A 20,205-nucleotide genomic window follows, 5' to 3' on the forward strand; every position below is an offset into this window, starting at 1 on the left:
CACAATTTTCTCCTGGTTTTTCTTTTGGGTTCAGACTTTTTGGCTGCTTGACTCCATTTGGGTTTCTTCTGTTTTAAAAATGCTGCCTGTTTAGGGCTTGATCACACTATACTTGCATGACAACTAATGGGAAAACTGCTCAGATTTCACTTGCAAAGACACCAGTTTACATAAGTTTGCATGCACGGTTCAGTGAGTTTTTATGCACGTTGACATAAGTTTTTATGTGCATTAGTTATGTGCTCTGTTCAGCCCAATGTTGATTTCTTGTCAGTTTTTTTTTTATGCAGAAAACTGCTTGGTACAAATTCCTGTGCAGAAAAAGTGTGCATGTTGGGGTGTGAACAGGGCACATAGAGAACCATTGTTTTCTTTGGCTCCTTGTAAAACGTGTGCAGAAAAACTGATGTCTCTGCACAATGGTGTGAATGAGCTCTCAATGTATTTATTTTTTCTCTGTAGAGTTTATTTCACTTTAACCTCAGTCCAGTTTAAAATTCAGTTTGTAAAAGCACAGTTGGAATCTAATTGGTTGCTGTTAATATTACCTCTACTTCTTCCTTCCACATTTTCACTGCATCAGTGAAAAGATGACTTTAGGGCACAAGGTGTCTGTAGGTATTACATAATCAGGTAACAAACTGACATTCGTTATAATGCCTTGTCCAGATGTCTATCTTTTCCACTGATACACCTGAGCCAGAGTATGCACCTGTTGGAAGAGTCTAAATGACCATTCATGTTTAGAGACCCAATAGCTAGAAAAAGTGCCCAAAGGCTGTCAAATTGTGCCTGCAATTCCAACCACCCTCTGCTGCATTTGGCTACCTTTATGGTAAAACTTTCTGTCTCCTGTTATATTGCAGGTGGACAATGTGGAAACTGGAGAAGTTATTTCGGCGTATGCTTTCAACCCAGAAGCTATTTATGGGGCATCACACATTGCAATATTACCAAGTCACAGATTGCTGCACGGGGGTAGCAGTGTGAGAGGAGTCCTGCAGGAGGCTTTCACAGCAGGCAAAGGTGAGAAAAGGAGAATTTTTTTCAACTACAGGGATCAGTTGAACAGATGAGTTGACAGTGGATCCTGACCATTGAAATAAGAAATTATTGTGAATATGTTGTATGCCGAGTTAGAGGTAAAAAAACTATTTGTTTCTGAGCCTCTGAAGATTATAAAAATTAGTTAAATTCTTCTAGATGCAGTGTAACACATGTTGACGCCCTCCTGGGCTTCGTTGTAATATCTCTGATCTGCCCAGTGGCATAAATAATATGAGTGCCTGCATGCAGTTAAAATGGGATGTTCAGGAGTTCATGCTCAGAATTATGCATTATTAGGTCCCACAATATGAAAAAAAAAATATCTTGAGCTGCCTATAGCAACTACAACCCCTATTCCAAAAAAATTGGAAAAGGTATCAAATGTTTAAACTGAGAAAATGCACCATTTTAGGAGAAAATAAGGTAATTTTGAAACTTATGGCAGCAAAACGTCTCAAAAAAAGTTGGTACAGGGCAACAAAAAGCTGGCAAATTTAGGTGGTACTAACAAAGCAGAGCTGGAAGAACATTTTGCAACTACTGTATTTATTGGCGTATAACACTCACTTTTTCACCATGAAAATCAGGTGCAAATAGCGTGTGCGTGTAATACGCCAATACTTCAATTTTAGCTGCCTCGGAGGGGAAAGGGAGGGGGGCGGGGCGAGCACTGTCAGATTACATACAGTGAGAATCTGCTGTTTACTTGGCGGCCCTGTAATATGAAGTCCCGTCTCCTGGGCCGCCATTGGACAACTGTTCTGTCTATCATAGGAGATTCTCACTGTATGTAATCTGTTGGCGCTCGTCCCACCCCCCTCCCTGTCCCCTCTAGGCTGCAGATGGGTATTGATCAGGCTGCACTGATGGCAGTGGTGAGGCTGCTGCATTGATGGCAGTGGTGAGCCTGCTGCATTGATGGCAATGGCGAGGCTGTTGCATTGATGGCTAAGGCAAGGCTGCTGCATTGATGGCAATGGTTAGGCTGCTGCATTGAGGGCAATGGCGAGGCTGCTGCATTGATGGCAATGGCGAGGCTGCTGCATTGATGGCAATGGCGAGGCTGCTGCATTGATGGCAATGGCGTGGCTGCTGCATTGATGGCAATGGCGAGGCTGCTGCATTGATGGCAATGGCGAGGCTGCTGCATTGATGGCAATGGCGAGGCTGCTGCATTGATTGCAATGGCGAGGCAGCTGCATTGAGGGCAATGGTGAGGTTGCATTGATGGCACTTGTGAGGCTGCAGATGGGCATTGATCAGCCTCCATTCAGGCTCCATTGATGGCAATGGTGAGGCTGCAGATGGGCACTGACACTTATTTTGCTTCAAAGTAACTTATTTAAAATTTAAGTTTTTTTCCTGAAACTTCCCTCTTAAAATGAATGTGTGTGTTATACGCCTGTGCGTGTTATACACCAATAAATACGGTAATTAGGTTAATTAGCAACAGGTCAGTAACATGAATGGGGATAAAAAAAGAGTGTCTCAAACGTAAAAATGGGCAGAGGTTCACCAATCTGTGAAAAGCTGCTTCAAAAAATGTTTAAACAATTTCAGAATGATGTTCCTCAATGTAAAATTGCTAAGTTTTTAACCACTTCAGCCCCGGAAGGTTTTTTAATGACCAGGCCACTTTTTGCGATACGGCACTGCCGCAATATGTGTACTGTGGCTGGTCGGGAAGTGGTTAACTATATCATCATCTACAGTACATAGTATCTTCAAAAGATTCCAAGAATCTTGAGAAATCTCTGTGCGCAAGCACAAAGCCAAAACGCAGTATTGGATGCCCGTGATCTTCAGGCTCTCAGATGGCACTGCATTAAAAACAGACATGATTCTGTAATGGACATCACTGCATGGGCTCAGGAATACTTCCAAAAATCTCAGTCTGTGAACATTCGTTGTGCCACCCAAAAATGCAAGGTAAAAAAGAAAACCTATCTGTACATGCTCCAGAAACACCACCGTCTTCTCTCTGCTAAAGCTTAAAGAGGAAGTAAACCCTGGTGGGTTTTACGTCCTCTTTATTTCCCTGCAAAGGTAAAGCATAATGGGCTACTATGCATCGCATAATAGCCCATTATGTGTCACTTACCTGAAACCGAAGCCTGTGATGTCTCCGTTGTCCCCACTAGCAGCGAGCATCCATCTTCACCCCTTTTTAGTAAATATCTCCCAAACCTTGGAGCTTTAGGAGATATTTCAAGCACCTACAGGTAAGCCTTAATATAGGCTTACCTGTAGGTGAAAGTGGTTGTACAGGGTGTACAACCACTTTAAGTAAAATGTTCTGTTGCAAAGTGGAAAACTCTTCTGTGATAAGACATTCTTTTTAGCAACCAGTGGGTGCTGTGTCCCCTTGAGTAAAGAAGAGAGGGGACTTTTGGCTTATCAGCACTCAGGTTATGCTTTAGTAAAATGGTTAAATAGACAATACATAAGGAAGGAATCATGCTATAGCTAGTAAGCATGTAAAAATGTTGCATTCGCATGTGATCAACCTATGTATGTTTCATTTTTCTCTTTGTGTTGTGAACACAGATTGCCTCACTCGCGTATCTGCAATAAATTTATTTACTAAGCAAGAGCTACCAATCATCATCTCTGAAAAAAATGAATTTGAGGGTTATTTAGACAGTAAAATTGGTAAGTTAAAGTTTAAAAAATTGACTTAAGATATATATATTTTTTCATTTCCATAACTACTTGTTTCTTACCTATTAGGTCTTTTCTTGTCTCTAATACAAGCGCTGGAAACAGCACCGAGGGTCTAAGGTTCATTTCCCACAAGGAACACTATATCCATGTGTATTCATATGGCTTTATTTGCAAGGGGGTTCCTCAAGATGTCCTAGTTTTCTACCACAGCCCAAAAAACATAGTGATAAATGAACCATCCTCAACTCAAATGTGACCCTCTTAAGCCCCATCATTTGGCCCGTGTGTACGGCAGCCGGTCCGACAGAAGCCGGTCGAATGTTCAGCTCCTGTCGAAGGGCATGACAGAAAAAGGTCTGCCAATCGGCATCCGATCGGCACTCTCAGCTGTCCTGTCAGAATGTAAAAGCTCAGCGGGGAGATCACTGCACTAACATCGGACAGTTAGTACGGCAGCTCCTCTTGAGCTCCTCCAGTTTTTTTTTTTCTTCACTTAGCCTGCTGGGTTGAACGAAAATGTATTAGGCTTTACATCGTCAGCTCTTTTGTAGGCAGGGAATCATGACTAGCCTTTATACTTGGTAATTGGTTCTGGAATTTTTCAGAACAGAATAACTATAAAAATAAATTACCCTCTCAGAAAAGAGAGGATTTAGAAAAAAATAAGCCACACATTAAAGACTTTAAGGCCATTATTTAATAAGGCAGAGAGCAGTATTAAAATGTAACCCCTACAAACCAATAGGCACACAGCTTCATTGTTCTGACTGCCATATACTGATAAATAACTATTATGGGCAACTGTACTTTACTGCAGTTTGCACTATTGCAGAGATTATTTTATAGCAGTAAAAACAACGGAAAATTTACTGTAGCTCATAGCAGCTGTTTAGGTGATAGAATTTCTGTTTATTTGAGGTGAAAGCTAATGTGATTAGTTACTAGAGATTACTGTGCAGCACTTTTGATTTCACCATTAATAAATAAATAAAGGCCAGAACTGAATTTATGTATATAAACAAAGCCCTAAAATAAAAGAAGATGCAAAGTCATTTTTTTGACCTAATTGGGCCCATAGTGCATTGACCTGTACCTTGTCACTGCTGATCAGAATAAGGATCAAGAAATGATTATGACAAGCACTGTCGGAGGAGACATCTCAGATATGATTTTTCTTTGTTCAGCTGGAAATTGAATATTGTATGCTGTAGAAACTCAGAGTTTTGTATTGATAGGTATTCCAAGCACAAACTTGGAAGATGGCATCTTGGCAGACAAGTTGGGTTTGACTTATACAACGGTTACCGAAAATCTTAGTGATGGCACTGAGAGAATAATAAACTCAGCAAGGGTAAGTCTGGTACTTTTGAACATCATTTGCTAACAGTATGCAATGGGAGTTGTTTTTTGTAATTCTTTGCATTTGGCCTTGTTATCTCTGCATGGTAACTATAGCACAGCATATAAGTCGGTCTGAACTGTGCTCAGTTTCTTTGCTACAGTAAAACTGGTGGTGTTTTCTTGGCTAGTCGAAAGCACGACTGAAAGTGGGGGTAGTCCATGCATTTTGAAAATGAACAGAAATACAATGACAGCTGGGTCATAGACAGGTTTGTTGACTATGAAATCTCGTGTTCACATAATCAGAAACCACTCTGATTAATTCCCGATCTTTAATGTGCATGGTGCGCACTGCTAGCTGTCAAATGTGGATCATAGAGTAGCCTCCTCTCAGCTCATAGTTACATGCTTGGAAATGTTTATCTACAGTTTGCAGTGGGGGTAAAAAAATGTTAATTAAATGTGACCTCTTTTACTTTGTATAAACATTTAAAAATCATCATTTAATGGCAATTAAGATGTGGCTGCATTTTTTTTTGTTTCAGGATTTTTTCCCTATAGTTTCACATAATGATCCTGCAAATAAGCAGGGCAAACACACAGATTTCTCTGTCCACAGTAAACCACACAGATGGCTGGATGGTTCTCCCACTGCAAAGTTGTATTCTAACAGCCGGCACCAGCAGCTGTCAGACTATCCAAACAGTCCCTGCATCTGGATGGGTGTAGCTGCTATTTGCCCGACAATTTTTCTCCCAGCTACTTTGATTTTGAAGTTGAAGTATTGTATGTGAGGCAGGAGGGCAAATTTTGCTTTGTGTTTGGCCGGCTTTAAGGTAACAGAACAAACTTATCGTTCTATAGCTGTGGAAAAGATGCAATGTCACCCTAGGATAGGAAGTTTGTTAAGACTACATTACACCCCCCTCTCCTTTTCCCAATAACATGGGGAGTGTGCTATAGTTCACAGGGAAAACTGTGAACAGGGCTAATTGATAAGAATGCAGTTCAGGCAGAGAGCACAGGAATTATCAGCTTTTTTGTGCCTATCAAACAGATAGAACAAAATGCTTTCAATGGTATATTTAACCTGTTCCTGCCAGCTTTACGCCTTTATGTGGCCTCTGTGTGGGTGGGCTTTAATGTTAGGCACCTGCATACATGCGTCCACGGGGAATTGCTTTTTAATGCTGAGAACATGCTACCAACACAGTAACTGAGATGGCATGGGCAGCTCCAGCTGCATACTTCAGGAGCTTTTGATCATGTGATTGATATGACAACCAATCACAGGAGTCACAAGATCTGAAAGCCTGCATCCGCCACCCGGCATTTAAATCCACTGAAAGGGCCAGGAGCAGCTGCGACAAGGGGTTAACAGACCAAAAGCGAGTAAATAATTTAATTTCATTGCTATGGTTTACGGGATCTGTCCAGGAAGTATCCAGCCATGTATTATAAAAAAAAGAGACATTTATTGAAGCAGATGCAAAATACAAGAAACATTGTATATAGGACATTGACTCCTCATTCCCCTTCAAAGATACAACTTCCACTGGGATGGCTGGGCCTTCACTTCTGGATTATAGCCGCAGACCCACGGTTAATCTCCGGTTTGACCTTCTTGAGGAAATTTGGTTCTATGGTATCGGCTTGAAGCAAGTCATTAGCAACTGCAGCGCAATATTCCTGCTGCGCTGGTAGCAGAAGCCACAGAACTAATTTTACCACAACATTTTTCATTCCAAGATTCTGCAGCAAAATCTCTGACACTGTCATTTTTGGAATCCCCAGATCAGCTTCTAGTTCTCATTCTAGTCACCATACATAGATGATTGAAGCCTGTACACGTTCAACATTCTCAGGTGTTCTGCTTTATGCAAGCTTTCCAGGACGTAGATCACTTTCAACAGATTCTCGACCATCTTTGAAACATTTGTGCCACACTTTTATTTGTGCTGCACTCATTGGATTGTCCCCTAAGCCTTCTGAATCATCATGAATAGTTTCCATGGACCAATATTCAGGCATTTGATGCAGATTCATTGCTCTACTTGCTCAGTGACTTTAAATGCGACGGCCATGGAGTACACATGCTTATTCAATGGTGTTTAGCGCCCCCACTGACTTGTATAGTGAAGTTGTCATTGTTCACGAATGTGCATTCCAGTCCATGACTGCCAGGCTGCTTTGATGTCATGCAAACCGTTCCCGTTATATTAACAATGAACATTTTCTGGACAGACATGGTATATACACTTTAATAGATTCTTGACTTATACAAAGACATTTCTTTTATTGACAGCCTATTCGTATGTCCCTCAATGTACAAAATGCGTGAAGTGCAGCACGTTGTGTTATAGTGTGAATGGGCCCTGAATCAGGCTCTTCGCACTATTGCTTTATTGCCCAGTAAACAGGCAGGTGGCACTAAAAGCTGAAAAGCTAATCAAGGAAATATAAGAATAATCTTCTGGCTGGATTTCCATCCAAGTATGGGCAGGGTGGTGTACAGAACCTGGTTGTACAGAAGGTTCTACCGATTGACTTCTGTACAACCGCCCTGTCAGATGTTTGCCACTCCATCAGCACTGCTGGCTTTAGCTGGCAGCATTGATCTCCCCGTCGTCAGAATACAAGGGCTCAGCAGGGAGGATTCCTCCATCTACCTCGAATGTGTGGATAGGGGAATCTAGTCCCTTTTTTTTTCGTTCAACCCACAAGTTGGTCAAATCCATCTAAAGCTGCTAGTGCATCTAAAGCTCCATACACACGATAGGACTTTGTACAAACTTTTCTGTGGATTTTTGTACAAAGGGCGTTGGCCATAAGTTTGTATTGCATACAGACGGCAGGACTTTTCCAGCCAACTTTCACCGCTCTTTACCACCACCCTTTGGTCAACTTTTGTATTATTGTGTGATATTGTGTCAATCTCGCCGCTTTTATCGGTGAGATTGACACCTTACGAGCCGGGTTCACACTGGTGCGGGGATCCGACTTGGATCCCCGCCAATGCCAGGCACTGTGTTTGGTGTGAATCTTGAGGGGGAACTCCACACCAAATTTTAAATAAAAAAAGTCATGGCTTCCCCTCCAAGGGCATACCAGGCCCTTAGATCTGGTATGGATCTTAAGGGGAACCCCTACACCCCAAAACCAGTGTAGGGGTCCACCCAAAATCCATACCAGACCCTTATCTGAGCACGCAGCCCGGCCGGTCAGGAAAGGGGGTGGGGACGAGCGAGCGCCCCCCTCCTGAGCCGTACCAGGCCGCATGCCCTCAACATGGGGGGTGGGTGCTTTAGGGGAGGGGGCGCCCTGTGGCCCCCCACCCCAAAGCACCTTGTTCCCATGTTGATGAGGACAAGGGCCTCTTCCCTGGCCGTTGGTTGGGGTCTACGGGCGGGGGGCTTATCGGAATCCGGGAGCCCCCTTTAATAATCATCGTACCCCTACCCATTCACCTGGGGAAAAAGTGTCAATAAAAAAAAAACACACTACACAAGTTTTTAAAGTAATTTATTAGGCAGCTCCGGGAGTCTTCTTCCGACTTCGGGGGTCTCTCCGGCCTCTTCTTCCGATGCTCGGTTCTTCTCCCGGTGTTCGGCCCTTCTTCCGCTCTCCGGTTCTTCTGCTGGGTTCCTCCGCTATCTTCTGCTCTTTTGCAGCTCTTTTGCTAGCGGTGGCCTGGACTTCTGCATCGTCTTCTCCCCTCTTCTCTTCTTCCGATGTTGACACAACGCTCTCTCCGGCTGTACTGGTGTCTGAGTGCTCCACTATGACTTATATAGGCAGTGACCCCGCCCCCCTATGACATCACAGTCCCGGGGCATGCTGGGACTGTGATGTCATAAGGGGGCGTGGTCATGTCATCCTATGACCATGCCCCCTTATGACATCACAGTCCCGGCATGCCCCGGGACTGTGAGGTCATAGGGGGCGGGGTCATAGCGGAGCGCTCAGACAGCATTACAGCCGGAGAGAGCGTTGTGTCAACATCGGAAGAAGAGAAGAGGGGAGAAGACGATGCAGAAGTCGGGGCCACCGCTAGCAAAAGAGCTGCAAAAGAGCAGAAGATAGCAGAGGAGCCCGGCAGAAGAACTGGAGAGCGGGAGAAGAGGCTGAAGAGACCCCCGAAGTCGGAAGAAGACCCCCCGGAGCTGCCTAATAAATTACTTTAAAAACCTGTGTAGTGTGGTTTTTTTATTGACACTTTTTCCCTAGGTAAATGGGTAGGGGTACGATGTACCCCTTACTCATTCACATAGGGTGGGGGGCCGGGATCTGGGGGCCCCCTTATTAAAGGGGGCTCCCGGATTCCGATAAGCCCCCCGCCCACAGACCCCGACAACCAACGGCCAGGGTTGTCGAGAAGGGGCCCTTGTCCTCAGCAACATGGGGACAAGGTGCTTTGGGGTGGGGGGGGCCGCAGGGTCCCCCCCTCCCCCAAAGCACCCACCCCCATGTTGAGGGCATGCGGCCTGGTATGGTTCAGGAGGGGGGGGTGCTCGCTCGTCCCCACCCCTTTTCCTGACCGGCCGGGCTGCGTGTTTGGATAAGGGTCTGGTATGGATTTTGGGGGGCCCCCATGCTGTTTTTTCGGCGTAGGGGGTTCCCCTTAAAGTCCATACCAGACCTAAGGGCCTGGTATGCCCCCAGAGGGGAATTCCCTCTCGCGCTCGCTGCAGTAGGAAAATGTGTTTTTCCTATTGCAGCCAGCGCGAGATGTACAGTACCCTGTCGCCGGGAACCAGCGCGATGGGTTCGCGCTGGAAACATTCTCGCGGCTGCGTACTGTAGTTTGTACAAAAGTCCGATGCTTTTGTGTACACACGATCGGACTTTGCTCCATCGGACTTTTGTTGCCGGAAAGTTTGTGCGCTCGCACAGCCAACAAAAGTCCGATGGAAACAGAAAAAGTTTATCCGATGGAGCGTACACACGGTCGGGTGTTGCTCCAAAATAGCTAATTTGCATGTTTGTTGTCAAAAAGTCCGATCGTGTGTACGGGCCTTAACACTAACATACAAACAAACAAGAAGAGTGCACAAAAAGTGCAGTAAAGTTAAAACGTTTAATATTAAAGCTATTGACTCTACTGCACTAATGCCGTGTGCACACGACTGGTTTTGCCATCCGAATAAACTCCGAAGGTTACTCCGACGGAATTCCATTCAAGCGGTCTTGCCTACACACGGTCAACCCAAAGTCCGACCGTCCAGAACGCAGTGACGTACAACACTTACGACGGGACTAGAAAAAGGAAGTTCAATAGCCAGTAGCCAATAGCTTCAGTCTCGTACTTGCTTCACAGCATGCGCCGTTTTTGGTCCGTTGGAACAGCATACAGATGATCGGTTTTCCTGATAGGAATTGGTTCCGTCGGAAATATTTAGAGCATGTTCCATTTCTAGGTCTATTAGAATTTTCGAAAAAAGAAGTCCGATGGGGCATACACACGATCGGAATAGACGATGAAAAGCTTCCGTCTGACTTTTCCTGTCAGACATTCTGCTCGTGTGTACAGGGCATTAGTGTGTGCTCTTCTTGTTTCTTTGTTTGGGGAAATCTACGAATGATATACAATTTTGTGAGGAGCAGCAAGAGGTGTTTAATTACTCTTGATGATTCTAATGCCTAGATTAAGGATTGGCGGTGTAATTGGACCGCCAATCCGGTGTAATTGGACCGCCAATCCTATGGACATGAACTTTATTTTCTGATGGAGTGTTTTTTAGCTTACTTTCCACAAGATCTTTTTTATATATTTTATTATAGTTACAAGTATTTTGAGTGCACTTTTTTTCTTTTAACTTTTGGTTTTATTTTTATTGCATCTAACACTACGCGCTCCCCAGATTGACAATGTTTCTGTCCAAATGTATCTCTGTTTCTTCTCTTTCCAGAGTGGAGAAACCCTAAGACAGGAAGTGTGTTACTAGCCGCACCAGGTGAAAAAAAGCATAAAAAATAAACGAATGCCGCAACCACATATAGGGTTAATGAGCTGTAAAATATTTAATTTTTGTTTTTGAGTTTAATAGCGCTTAACTCGTTATATTTTATGATTTAGGACCTGTTCACACCAGAAAGGCACACTGCCCTTGCTAGGAGCCTGGGTGTCATTAATTGTTAATGGCACCCCAAAAGCATCTATGCAACCAAATGCAGTACCATGTGGTTTGCTGAGGCACGATTTGTAAAAGTGGCACCTGCACTACTTTTTTTGTGCATTTGGCAGCCCACTAAAATGATTGGGCTGTCAAAACCAGAATGCGTGTGGTCTAATGTGAATCAGCCCTAAGACTTCATATCTTTTCACATGCACATCTCCCTATTATCAAGTCTAATATACTATACTGTGTTGATTTTTTTTCAGTTCACGGGAATGCATAGAGATGAAGCATTTTGTGCTATAACCCAACAAGCCCAGGACGAGGGGGTTGGTGGACATCTAACCAGCGACAAGCTAAGGGACTGGCTCATATCAAGACAACGTTACTGGGGAACACCTATCCCCATCATCCATTGCAAATCCTGTGGCACTGTCCCTGTCCCATACAAAGACTTACCTGTGCTCCTTCCCAAAGTGACTTCCTTCACAGGGAAGGGCTCATCTCCTTTATCAGCTGTAACAGACTGGATAAACTGCAAGTGTCCAAGGTAAAAGAACCCACTATATTTCACGCATCACTTCCAAATTTTCAGTAGAGCTACCTGGCTTATTTTTCTGAAGTTTTTCTGAGATGTGGCTTATCCCTTACCTTTTTCTTATTGTGCCTTTCATGAAAGTGTATCAGAATGTTCTACAGGGTTAGGTACTGCAGCAACATATATTACATGGAGGATTGGATTTAAGGAACAAAATATCAGGATACTAAGGCTACTTTCACACTGAGGCGCTACAGCGCTAAAAATAGCACCTGTGAAGAGCCTCACCTGTCTCTCCAGTGTGAAAGCCCTAGGGCTTTCACACTGCATCGGTGCGCTTGCAGGACGGTAAAAAAAAGTCCTGCAAGCCGCATCTTTGCAGCGCTGTAGGAGCGGTGTAAAGCGCCCCTGCCCATTGAAAACAGCGGCGCTTTGCCAGGGATTTTAACTCTTTTTTGGCCGCTAGCGCGGGTTAAAACCGCCCCTCTAGCGGCCGAATAGCGCCGCTAAAACAGCGCTAAAAATAGCACCACTTTACCTCCAGTGCCCGCTGGCCCCTGTGTGAAAGTAGCGTTAGAAACTGCCATTTTCACTAGCTTTGCGAATAGGACCAGTAAAACTACATAGGAAACAGGGTTCACCTGTAAGACTTAATTTTGTGCCACTCTTGCAGTTTTCTCAAGGTGAGCTTTCATCTGCTTTCAAAGGAAGAGATGTGTGATTAGTACCTGCCTGGTACAAATAAAACATGGCTTGAAGCTTTCCTCTTTCGTAGCTAATGGAACAAATAATGTCATTCAGCGGATATCAGCTAACAGGCTTGCTCATTTTTTTTTTTTTTTTGTTATGCCGTAACACATGGATATTAGGATGTTTTGATAAAACCTTTTTTACCCACATAAAACAAAGCAGCAGTAAACATCTCTTGCAATCTCTTAGCAGTCCCTTAACCACTTGTCTGCCAGTGCCATTTTTTTAAGGGACCGTCGTTCACGGCTAACTCTAAACTAATAATCTGTAAAAGCTTTTAAAGCAACGCTTATAGACAATTTTGGGTACCAAAGTTTGTTGTCATTTTTTACAAGCTAGCATAATTTTAGAATTTGACATGTTGGGTATCTATTTGCTTGTCATCTTTGATATTTTTTTAAAATAAAAAAATGTGTTTATTAAAGAACATAAAAAGGTACAGCATATAGGTTCATATCATAAAAAAAGTGTATCCATTGTAAAAATGAAATTTTTCTTTGGACAGGGTACATAGAGCACAAAGAACCAGTATACTACAGCAGTCAAATATTGTATTGCGATACTAAACCACAAAAACTGTCTAGGGTCATGAATAACACCATGATAGTGCAAACCAATCCATTAAGACATAGAATGGTACCTTTGGCATACAGTGTTGTGGAGGAAGGCATCTATAGCTGAGATCAACAAACATGACAACAAGAACTCAGAAATATGTGGTACATTGTGAAAAAGTTAAAGTTGTAATAAGCGATACAGTGTGAGTAGGGGAGGGGCTAAACCAGTGGTATCCAGCCAACATTGCCATATATTCATAAATTTCCTCATAGAGTTTCTATGTTGGTAAGAGTTCACTAGCTCAATCCACTTCCTACAGGTAGAAAGAAGAGCCAAAAATATGCTATGATTTTCCTAGCAAGGTACAGGAGCAAGGGTTATATAGGCTATATAAGGGCTATATAGGTAACTGGGATGTATAATTCCTCATCTAGTGCCCCAAGTAAACATGCCAGAGGATCAATGGAAAGTTGTACAGCATAAGTTTGGTTAATAACAGTAACCATATCCTTGCAATAAGGCACTAATTTGGGACATCTTCATATCATGTGTATGAAGTCGCCAGTATGAGCATGACATTTGGTATGGTATAAAAGTTGTAATAATTTTCTTTTTCATATATCATGGGACACAGAGTCAGGCTTATATTCATTACCTGCTGGGCTATACTTCATCTCTAGGTGAATGGACACTGGTAGACCAAAGGTCTTTAGACAGAAAGTGATCCCCTATGTAACCCCTCCCATACAGGAAGCACTTCAGTTTTTTACCAGTGCCTGCAAGGTGGATGGCATGGTTTGTTTGAGCTCTCTGAGTTCCAGGTCTCTAAGTGATTGACCGATCGGATCCATTTGACACAGGCTTTATATGCTTAGATAAATGGTACCCGAGCCTCGCAATGAAGAGTCAAGAGCCTGCGAGGTTTTGCCTGTAATGCGGCCTCCGGGCGCTGGTCCCTGCAAAGTGGAATCCTGGACACTACAGCGCTAAGGCATTCCTGCAGGGTGCTGTACGGGTCCAAGGGAGTGGACCTTAAACATGAAAAGGGTACCCAGTCCTTGAAGGTCCTCAAGTGACAGGAACCCACCGTGAAGGGTGAAGATTGGGCTCTTAGTTTCTAAGCTGCCCTACGCCTGGACGGGTAAGTGAAACCCCTTTATTTTTAATATTGTGGGGTGTCCCAGTGATTGTAACAGTCAGTCAAGCTAGCTAGAGGCTGGACATCTGTGTGCGGTGACCATACGGGGGAGTTTTGGTCTAGCTGTGGGTGTTTGCAAAGTGTACCTTTTTTTGCTTATGTCTGGCTGTTTTTAACTTGTATGATGTTGGATGACGGTGCGCCATTTTGCCTTGGTTTACCAGGGTGCACATGCATTCACGAGAGAGCTGCTGTACTCAGCAGTTGTTGTTTGGCGGCCATGGTGCATGTGCATTCGCAAAAGTGCCGCTGGACTTAGCAGTTTGTATAGTGGCCATAGCGCACGCAGTAGCAGTAGCCTTTATCTGGGTGCACGAAAATTTGCGTCACATGTGAATACAGCCACACTCGTTCGCCCGGACCACGCACGTACATGCGCACGCATGCATGCACACAACGTTCCAGTGCACAGCCATCTTATTTAAGCTGTATATGCCAAGCATGCGGTGCTTCCAGAAGGCAGCTGTGGGACACAGAGCAGACTCTGAACAGGCACTTGCAGCGGTTCATTTCTCCTTACCCGGGTCACGTGAGTCACCAAGTTTTGCTTGTCAGGCTAAGGTGCTTAGCAGGATTGTTGCATAAGGGCTTGGTGAGCCCTATTAAAGGGTCTCCCTTCTGAGGTGTTTTATTTCTACACCCAGGTGCTCTCTTTTTGTGGCTAGTAAAGGTCTTCAAAAAAGAGGAGCGGGACTAACACTACAGGGAGATAGGAACACCTATGTCATCAGTAGTTCCTGATGAACCTAGTCGTATCCCTAGTGTTGTATCCCCTGAAGGACCAGAGGCTTCCGGGCAATCTGAGCCGCTGCGCCTATCTGGGATTGTGCCTACAGTCAATGCTGCTGCTTCACCCTTTATCTCTAAGGATGAACTGTCCTCAGCCCTAGCCGGGTTAGAGCACAGGATTGCATTTGATCAACGTGCACTAATATCATGTGACATGAAAAGCGCAACTACCACCATTTTATTCCCCAGGATCTTTGCTTTCAGAAAATAAATACTTTTGGGGGGTTTAACAAATGAATTTAAATAAAATAAATAAGGCATTAAGTAGAGTACATTTTAGTTCAGGCTTTGAAATTAATATATTTTTCTTCTTCTTTTAGGGAGGAAAATCCTATGATAGAGTACATTATTGGGGCACAGTGTTGGCTAGAATCAGAGAGGAAAGAGATTTGGGGTACTTATTGTGTTTTAGATTATTGCAAAATTACCAAATAGAAAAGTGGATAGAATTTTTTGGTGTGATCACTGGGGGAGGAAGGAGGTCCTGATTCCCCTATATAGATGTTTATTTAGACCTCATTTAGAATACTGTATACAGTTCTGGAAACCTCGCTTATAAAAAGATATTGATAGGATAAAACAAGTCCAGAGACAGCAAGAAAAATAATTAAAGGTCTGAGAGATAAAATGTATCAGCAGAGACTTCAGGAAATTAATATGTACAGTTTGGAATGGGAGAAATGATTGAAACCTTTAAATGCAGGTGTGATTAAGGTCCAGGAGGGCAGTATTTTCAAAATGAAATTTAGATCAAGAACATGGAGACATGACCTCAGACTAGCAGGAGGAAAGTTCAAAACGAACCCTATACCCTTTTACCGAAAGAGTAGTTGATGCTTGGAATAGACTTTTAGCAGCGGTAGTGAGTCTGTCAGCTGTAAGTGGATTCAAACATTTTTGGGAGAAAAATAGATCTATACTCAGACAAAAATGTAAAAAAAATGAGGCAGACTTGATTGACCACTTGAACATTTTGATGCTGACGCTCTTCTATGTTTATTACCTAATTTCAACACCGAAGGTGCCCTAATCTAATATTATAAAATGACCTTTAGTGTAATGTTTGGGTCTTTACTCTCTGTCTTGTTTGATGTGTTTCTCTAACTTTTGCTGTAGCCTTCTCTGAGACTTCTGAGAAAATGTTCCCTTTCATGTGTTCTAGGTGTGCTGGAAATGCAGTGAGAGAGACAGACACAATGGACACATTTGTGGATTCTGCTTGGTACTATTTCAGATATACAGATCCCCATAACTCAGACAGGTAAAGGAGCTTGCATACTGTTCTTAACAGCCCAATCACTGTACACCTAGTGATTAGGCTGTTGGACTCACTGATTAAAGCATGTAACCTGATTATTAAAACATTTTGTTGTACCTACTTATAGCTAAATCGAAGGGCAGATAAATAATTGCTCAAGCCAGTTATCCCAGCTTAGGAACCTCCAGGCCATTATATATTAATAGATATGTTCTTCATTTATATGCAACTATCTGGCTGCTGGGATTTGTCTAGACCTGGCCTTATTTGTAAAATATAGGTGTTTGGCATCTTCCATAGATTTTGTGCAGGACCACAACAAAAGGTGGAATGATGGTTGCATGCACATGTTCAAGCAAATGGTGATCATGTATGGAACTTTTACCCATACCAAGTTTAGCTGGTAGTTGGGCTGTGTATGAGTGACTTTTGGCACTAGAGAAAAGCGTGCTGAATAAAAGGTTTGGACCCGATGAATACATTTACAAATCTGTTTTTTGTAAGGGGATAATTTTTCATTTTATCTGGTAGTTTATTTGATATAACATATTCATTTAATAAAACATCAATGAATAAAACTGGATTTAGGCTCAACACACTTAATTTCCCTTATTGTATGGACCCAAATTGTAATTGCGCCTTACTGGAATATAAATCATTGCCTGTCAGTAATGGGTCATATTCTAGGCGCAATTCCAATTTGGGTCCATACAGTAAGAGAAATTAAGTGTGTTGAGCCTAAATCCAGTTTTATTTATTGATTTTTGATTGAATAGACTTGCGGAAGGCTCCCTCTTCATACAACAATATATATGTTTCATAGGCCTGGTAGGATATTTTAAGATAATTTTTACATAACATATTAATTTATTTAAAGTTGAGTTTAAAACAACTGGAAAGTGACCAAATTATTTTTGCATCCATTCTGGCTGTTAAAGTAATGTGTAAACACAGTAAAACTTTCGGTTTAGACAAGTATCGAAGGCATGAATTAAAAACCCCCTTTAATCCAATTATGTATTCAAGAAAATAAAATCCATAAATATATTTTAAATACAGCTAGTAGAAGTACCTGATGATGGCCATAGATGGTTTGAATCTCAGCGGATTCAGCAGGGCAGCCCAAGATTCGAACTGTGTATGGGCAGGCTGAATGTACCAAGTTGATTGTACCAACTTGGGTACAACCAGCCTGCCAGATTTTACTTTCAATGATTGCTAGCAGCTGGTATAGCCGCTAGCGATAATCACTGTCTTCTCCCGTGGGAGACGACTTCCTCTACCACCCCACCAGAGGAAGGCAATGTCTCAGCAGGAGGGATTGCTACATCAATACTGACTGTGTTGATGGTGAAATCAAACTCATGGTTGCAGGAAAGAAATTTGTACTGTGTTTGGCCTGCCTTAGTCTGTCTTAGGCAGGGCAAAAGTGTGAACGAGTCATGTTCATGTCTACTGCATTGCACAGTGGTGTGAAGATACCAGTGGGAGTGTGCTAATATGAGGAGACAGAAGAAGGATGGAGCTATTGCTTGTTAACTTTCCAGACAACGGTTGGAGCAAGTCCTTCTCCAAACTATACTGAAAAAGTTTGTGGAGAAAAGTGAGCTCAGGGACCTGGTAACGCTGTCTAGTAGGGCTGCCTGGATCGCAAGGCTTGCTGAACAGACTTACAAATCAGACTATCAATATGTAGATTAGCTGTAATTTAGCTGTTTGACTGCATTTTCACTTTTATTTGAACCTTTGACAAAGTTTCCTAACTGCATATGCTTCATAAAAGGACCTTTCCAAGTTTCTTTGATGCAAAGAGGAAGTTATCCATAATCCGTGTTGGGGATTTTCCAGTTTTCTGAAAGAATATGACCAATTTAGAGCACTTTTACTTCTTATGAATCCTCACTACTAGTCCAGTAGGCTGTTTTTACTATGGCTAAGGCCCCTTTCACACAGGCACCTCCATGAAGCAGGATCTACTTGCTCAGTAGGGATCTCTCGTCTGATCCCTGCTGAGCAGACGGATGAAAGGGCCATTGAGCGGACACGGACACGCACACAGCCTGCTCTCGTCTATGGAGCCTATTTGTTTCCATCCAATGCCCTCTGAGCTCATCCTCCAGACAGATAGGGAATAGGACCACCATCCATCTGTTTTTGGAGGACAGAATCAGATCGGATGGCCGCGGGTGTTAGCGGACATGTGTCTGCTGACATCCGCGGTGCCATACAAGAGACTGGAGAGTCTGATCAGCTCTGCCTGATAAATTGACAGGTGGACCTGATGTGCAAGGGGCCTAACAGTCTTGAAATCAGCTGCAGCATGGGAGTGAGTCAAACTGCCATTTTAAGTTAATATCAAGACTGCCTTATTTAATTTGTCACTGTCATACTGTCAGTTAATCAGGTAACTCTTCCCCAAATGTTCCCCATTGTCTGATATACACAGCTACTACTAACAACTTTATCTCACTCTCTTTTTTATTTTTATTTTAACCAGTCTTTTTTACAAGCATTGTTGCTTTTTCTTCCACAGGCCATTTGATAAGTCCTTAGCTGACTTCTGGATGCCCGTTGATTTGTACATTGGAGGGAAAGAGCATGCCGTAATGCACTTATACTATGCGCGTTTCTTCAGCCACTTCTGCCAGTCTCAGGGCATAGTGAAGCACAGGTTAAATATAATTTCTAGGCCATTCTTTCCACAGACTTTCATCAAGCAGATGAGTGATTGCATATCAATTTTCCTCTTGATTCAAGTAGTGTAGCCTGAAAATGCATGTCTTTCAAAGACTACTCTACTTGCCTATCTAGCACGCAGCACATTTACATTTTTTCCAAGCTATTTTTGCATTTGATCAGTATGTCAGTATTTCAGAATCACTCCAAAAGTTTTATATCTGTTGTTAAGAAACAAATGCTGTATTTTAGGTGAAGGAAGGCATATTAGGGCCAGTTCACACCAGATGCAGTTCCGTGTGCTTTTTTTCTGCACTAAAAATGCATGCACAGTGTTTTCTGATGTTTTCTGATGGCTCTAGTTCACACCATGCAGTCAGTATCCAGTCAGTTTCTGGTGCAGAAAACCAAGAACAGCTCCCTGGTGTACTGGGAGCCACCAAATTCAGTGGGAAACTTTGCCCTTAAAGCAAAATTGAGGGGTTTTAGTTTAGCGAGAAGTAGAGCTGCAAAATTCTGGCTAAAATTAAAAGCACAATTTTTTTGCTTAGAATAAAGATAACGATTCTCACAGTGTAACATCTTCATTCACATTATACAAAAAAAAAATGGGCTAACTATACTGTTTTTATTAAATTCATTAAAGTGTATTTTTTTTTTAATTGAGTTTGAAAAACCGCTGCGCAAATACGGTGTGAAATAAAATATTGCAACAACTACCATTTTATTCTCTAGGGTCTCTGCTAAAAAAAAAAAAATCTAATATTTGGGTGTTCCAAGTAATTTAGAAAATAAAGATTTTTACATGTAAGCAACAAATGCCAGAAAAGGTTTGGTCTTTAACCGCTTCCGGACCAGCCGCCGCAGTTTAACTGCGGCATGCTGGCTCCCCTGCGCAAAATCACGTTACTGTACGTGATCTCGTGAGGTCCGGATAGCAGGTGCGCGCGCCCGCTGCACAGCGTGGGTGCTGATGCTCGTGGCCAACGGTCGCGATGACCGACGGCCACGAGCGATCATGAAGAGGAGAGACAGAACAGGGATGAGTGTGTGTAAACACACTTCCCTGTGCTGTTCTGACAGGAGTGACAGATCGTGTGTTCCTATTAGCTAGGAACCACGACCCGTCATTTGCTGTAGTTAGTCCCTTCCCATTCAGTTAGAATCAATTCCCAGGGAATGTAGTTAACCCCTTCACCGCCCCCTAGTGTTAACCCCTTCACTGCCAGTGACATTTTTATAGTAATCGATGCATTTTTAATCGCTCTGA

General features: G+C 42.9%; 1 protein-coding gene across 2 annotated transcripts in view; it reads left to right on the forward strand.

Annotated features, from left to right (window-relative positions):
• Positions 1-20,205, forward strand: part of LARS2 (leucyl-tRNA synthetase 2, mitochondrial) — a 349,131-nt gene that overhangs the window by 243,821 nt on the left and 85,105 nt on the right. For both annotated transcript variants that reach the window (XM_073630436.1, XM_073630437.1), the window contains 6 exons: positions 867-1,026; positions 3,595-3,699; positions 4,947-5,062; positions 11,435-11,718; positions 16,164-16,262; positions 18,793-18,930. In XM_073630436.1, coding sequence (XP_073486537.1) covers positions 867-1,026; positions 3,595-3,699; positions 4,947-5,062; positions 11,435-11,718; positions 16,164-16,262; positions 18,793-18,930 — 902 coding nt within the window. The remainder of the gene's footprint in view (positions 1-866; positions 1,027-3,594; positions 3,700-4,946; positions 5,063-11,434; positions 11,719-16,163; positions 16,263-18,792; positions 18,931-20,205) is intronic.

Source organism: Aquarana catesbeiana, linkage group LG05 (assembly GCF_042186555.1).
Source record: "Aquarana catesbeiana isolate 2022-GZ linkage group LG05, ASM4218655v1, whole genome shotgun sequence".
In the NCBI taxonomy this organism is placed as follows: domain Eukaryota; kingdom Metazoa; phylum Chordata; class Amphibia; order Anura; family Ranidae; genus Aquarana; species Aquarana catesbeiana.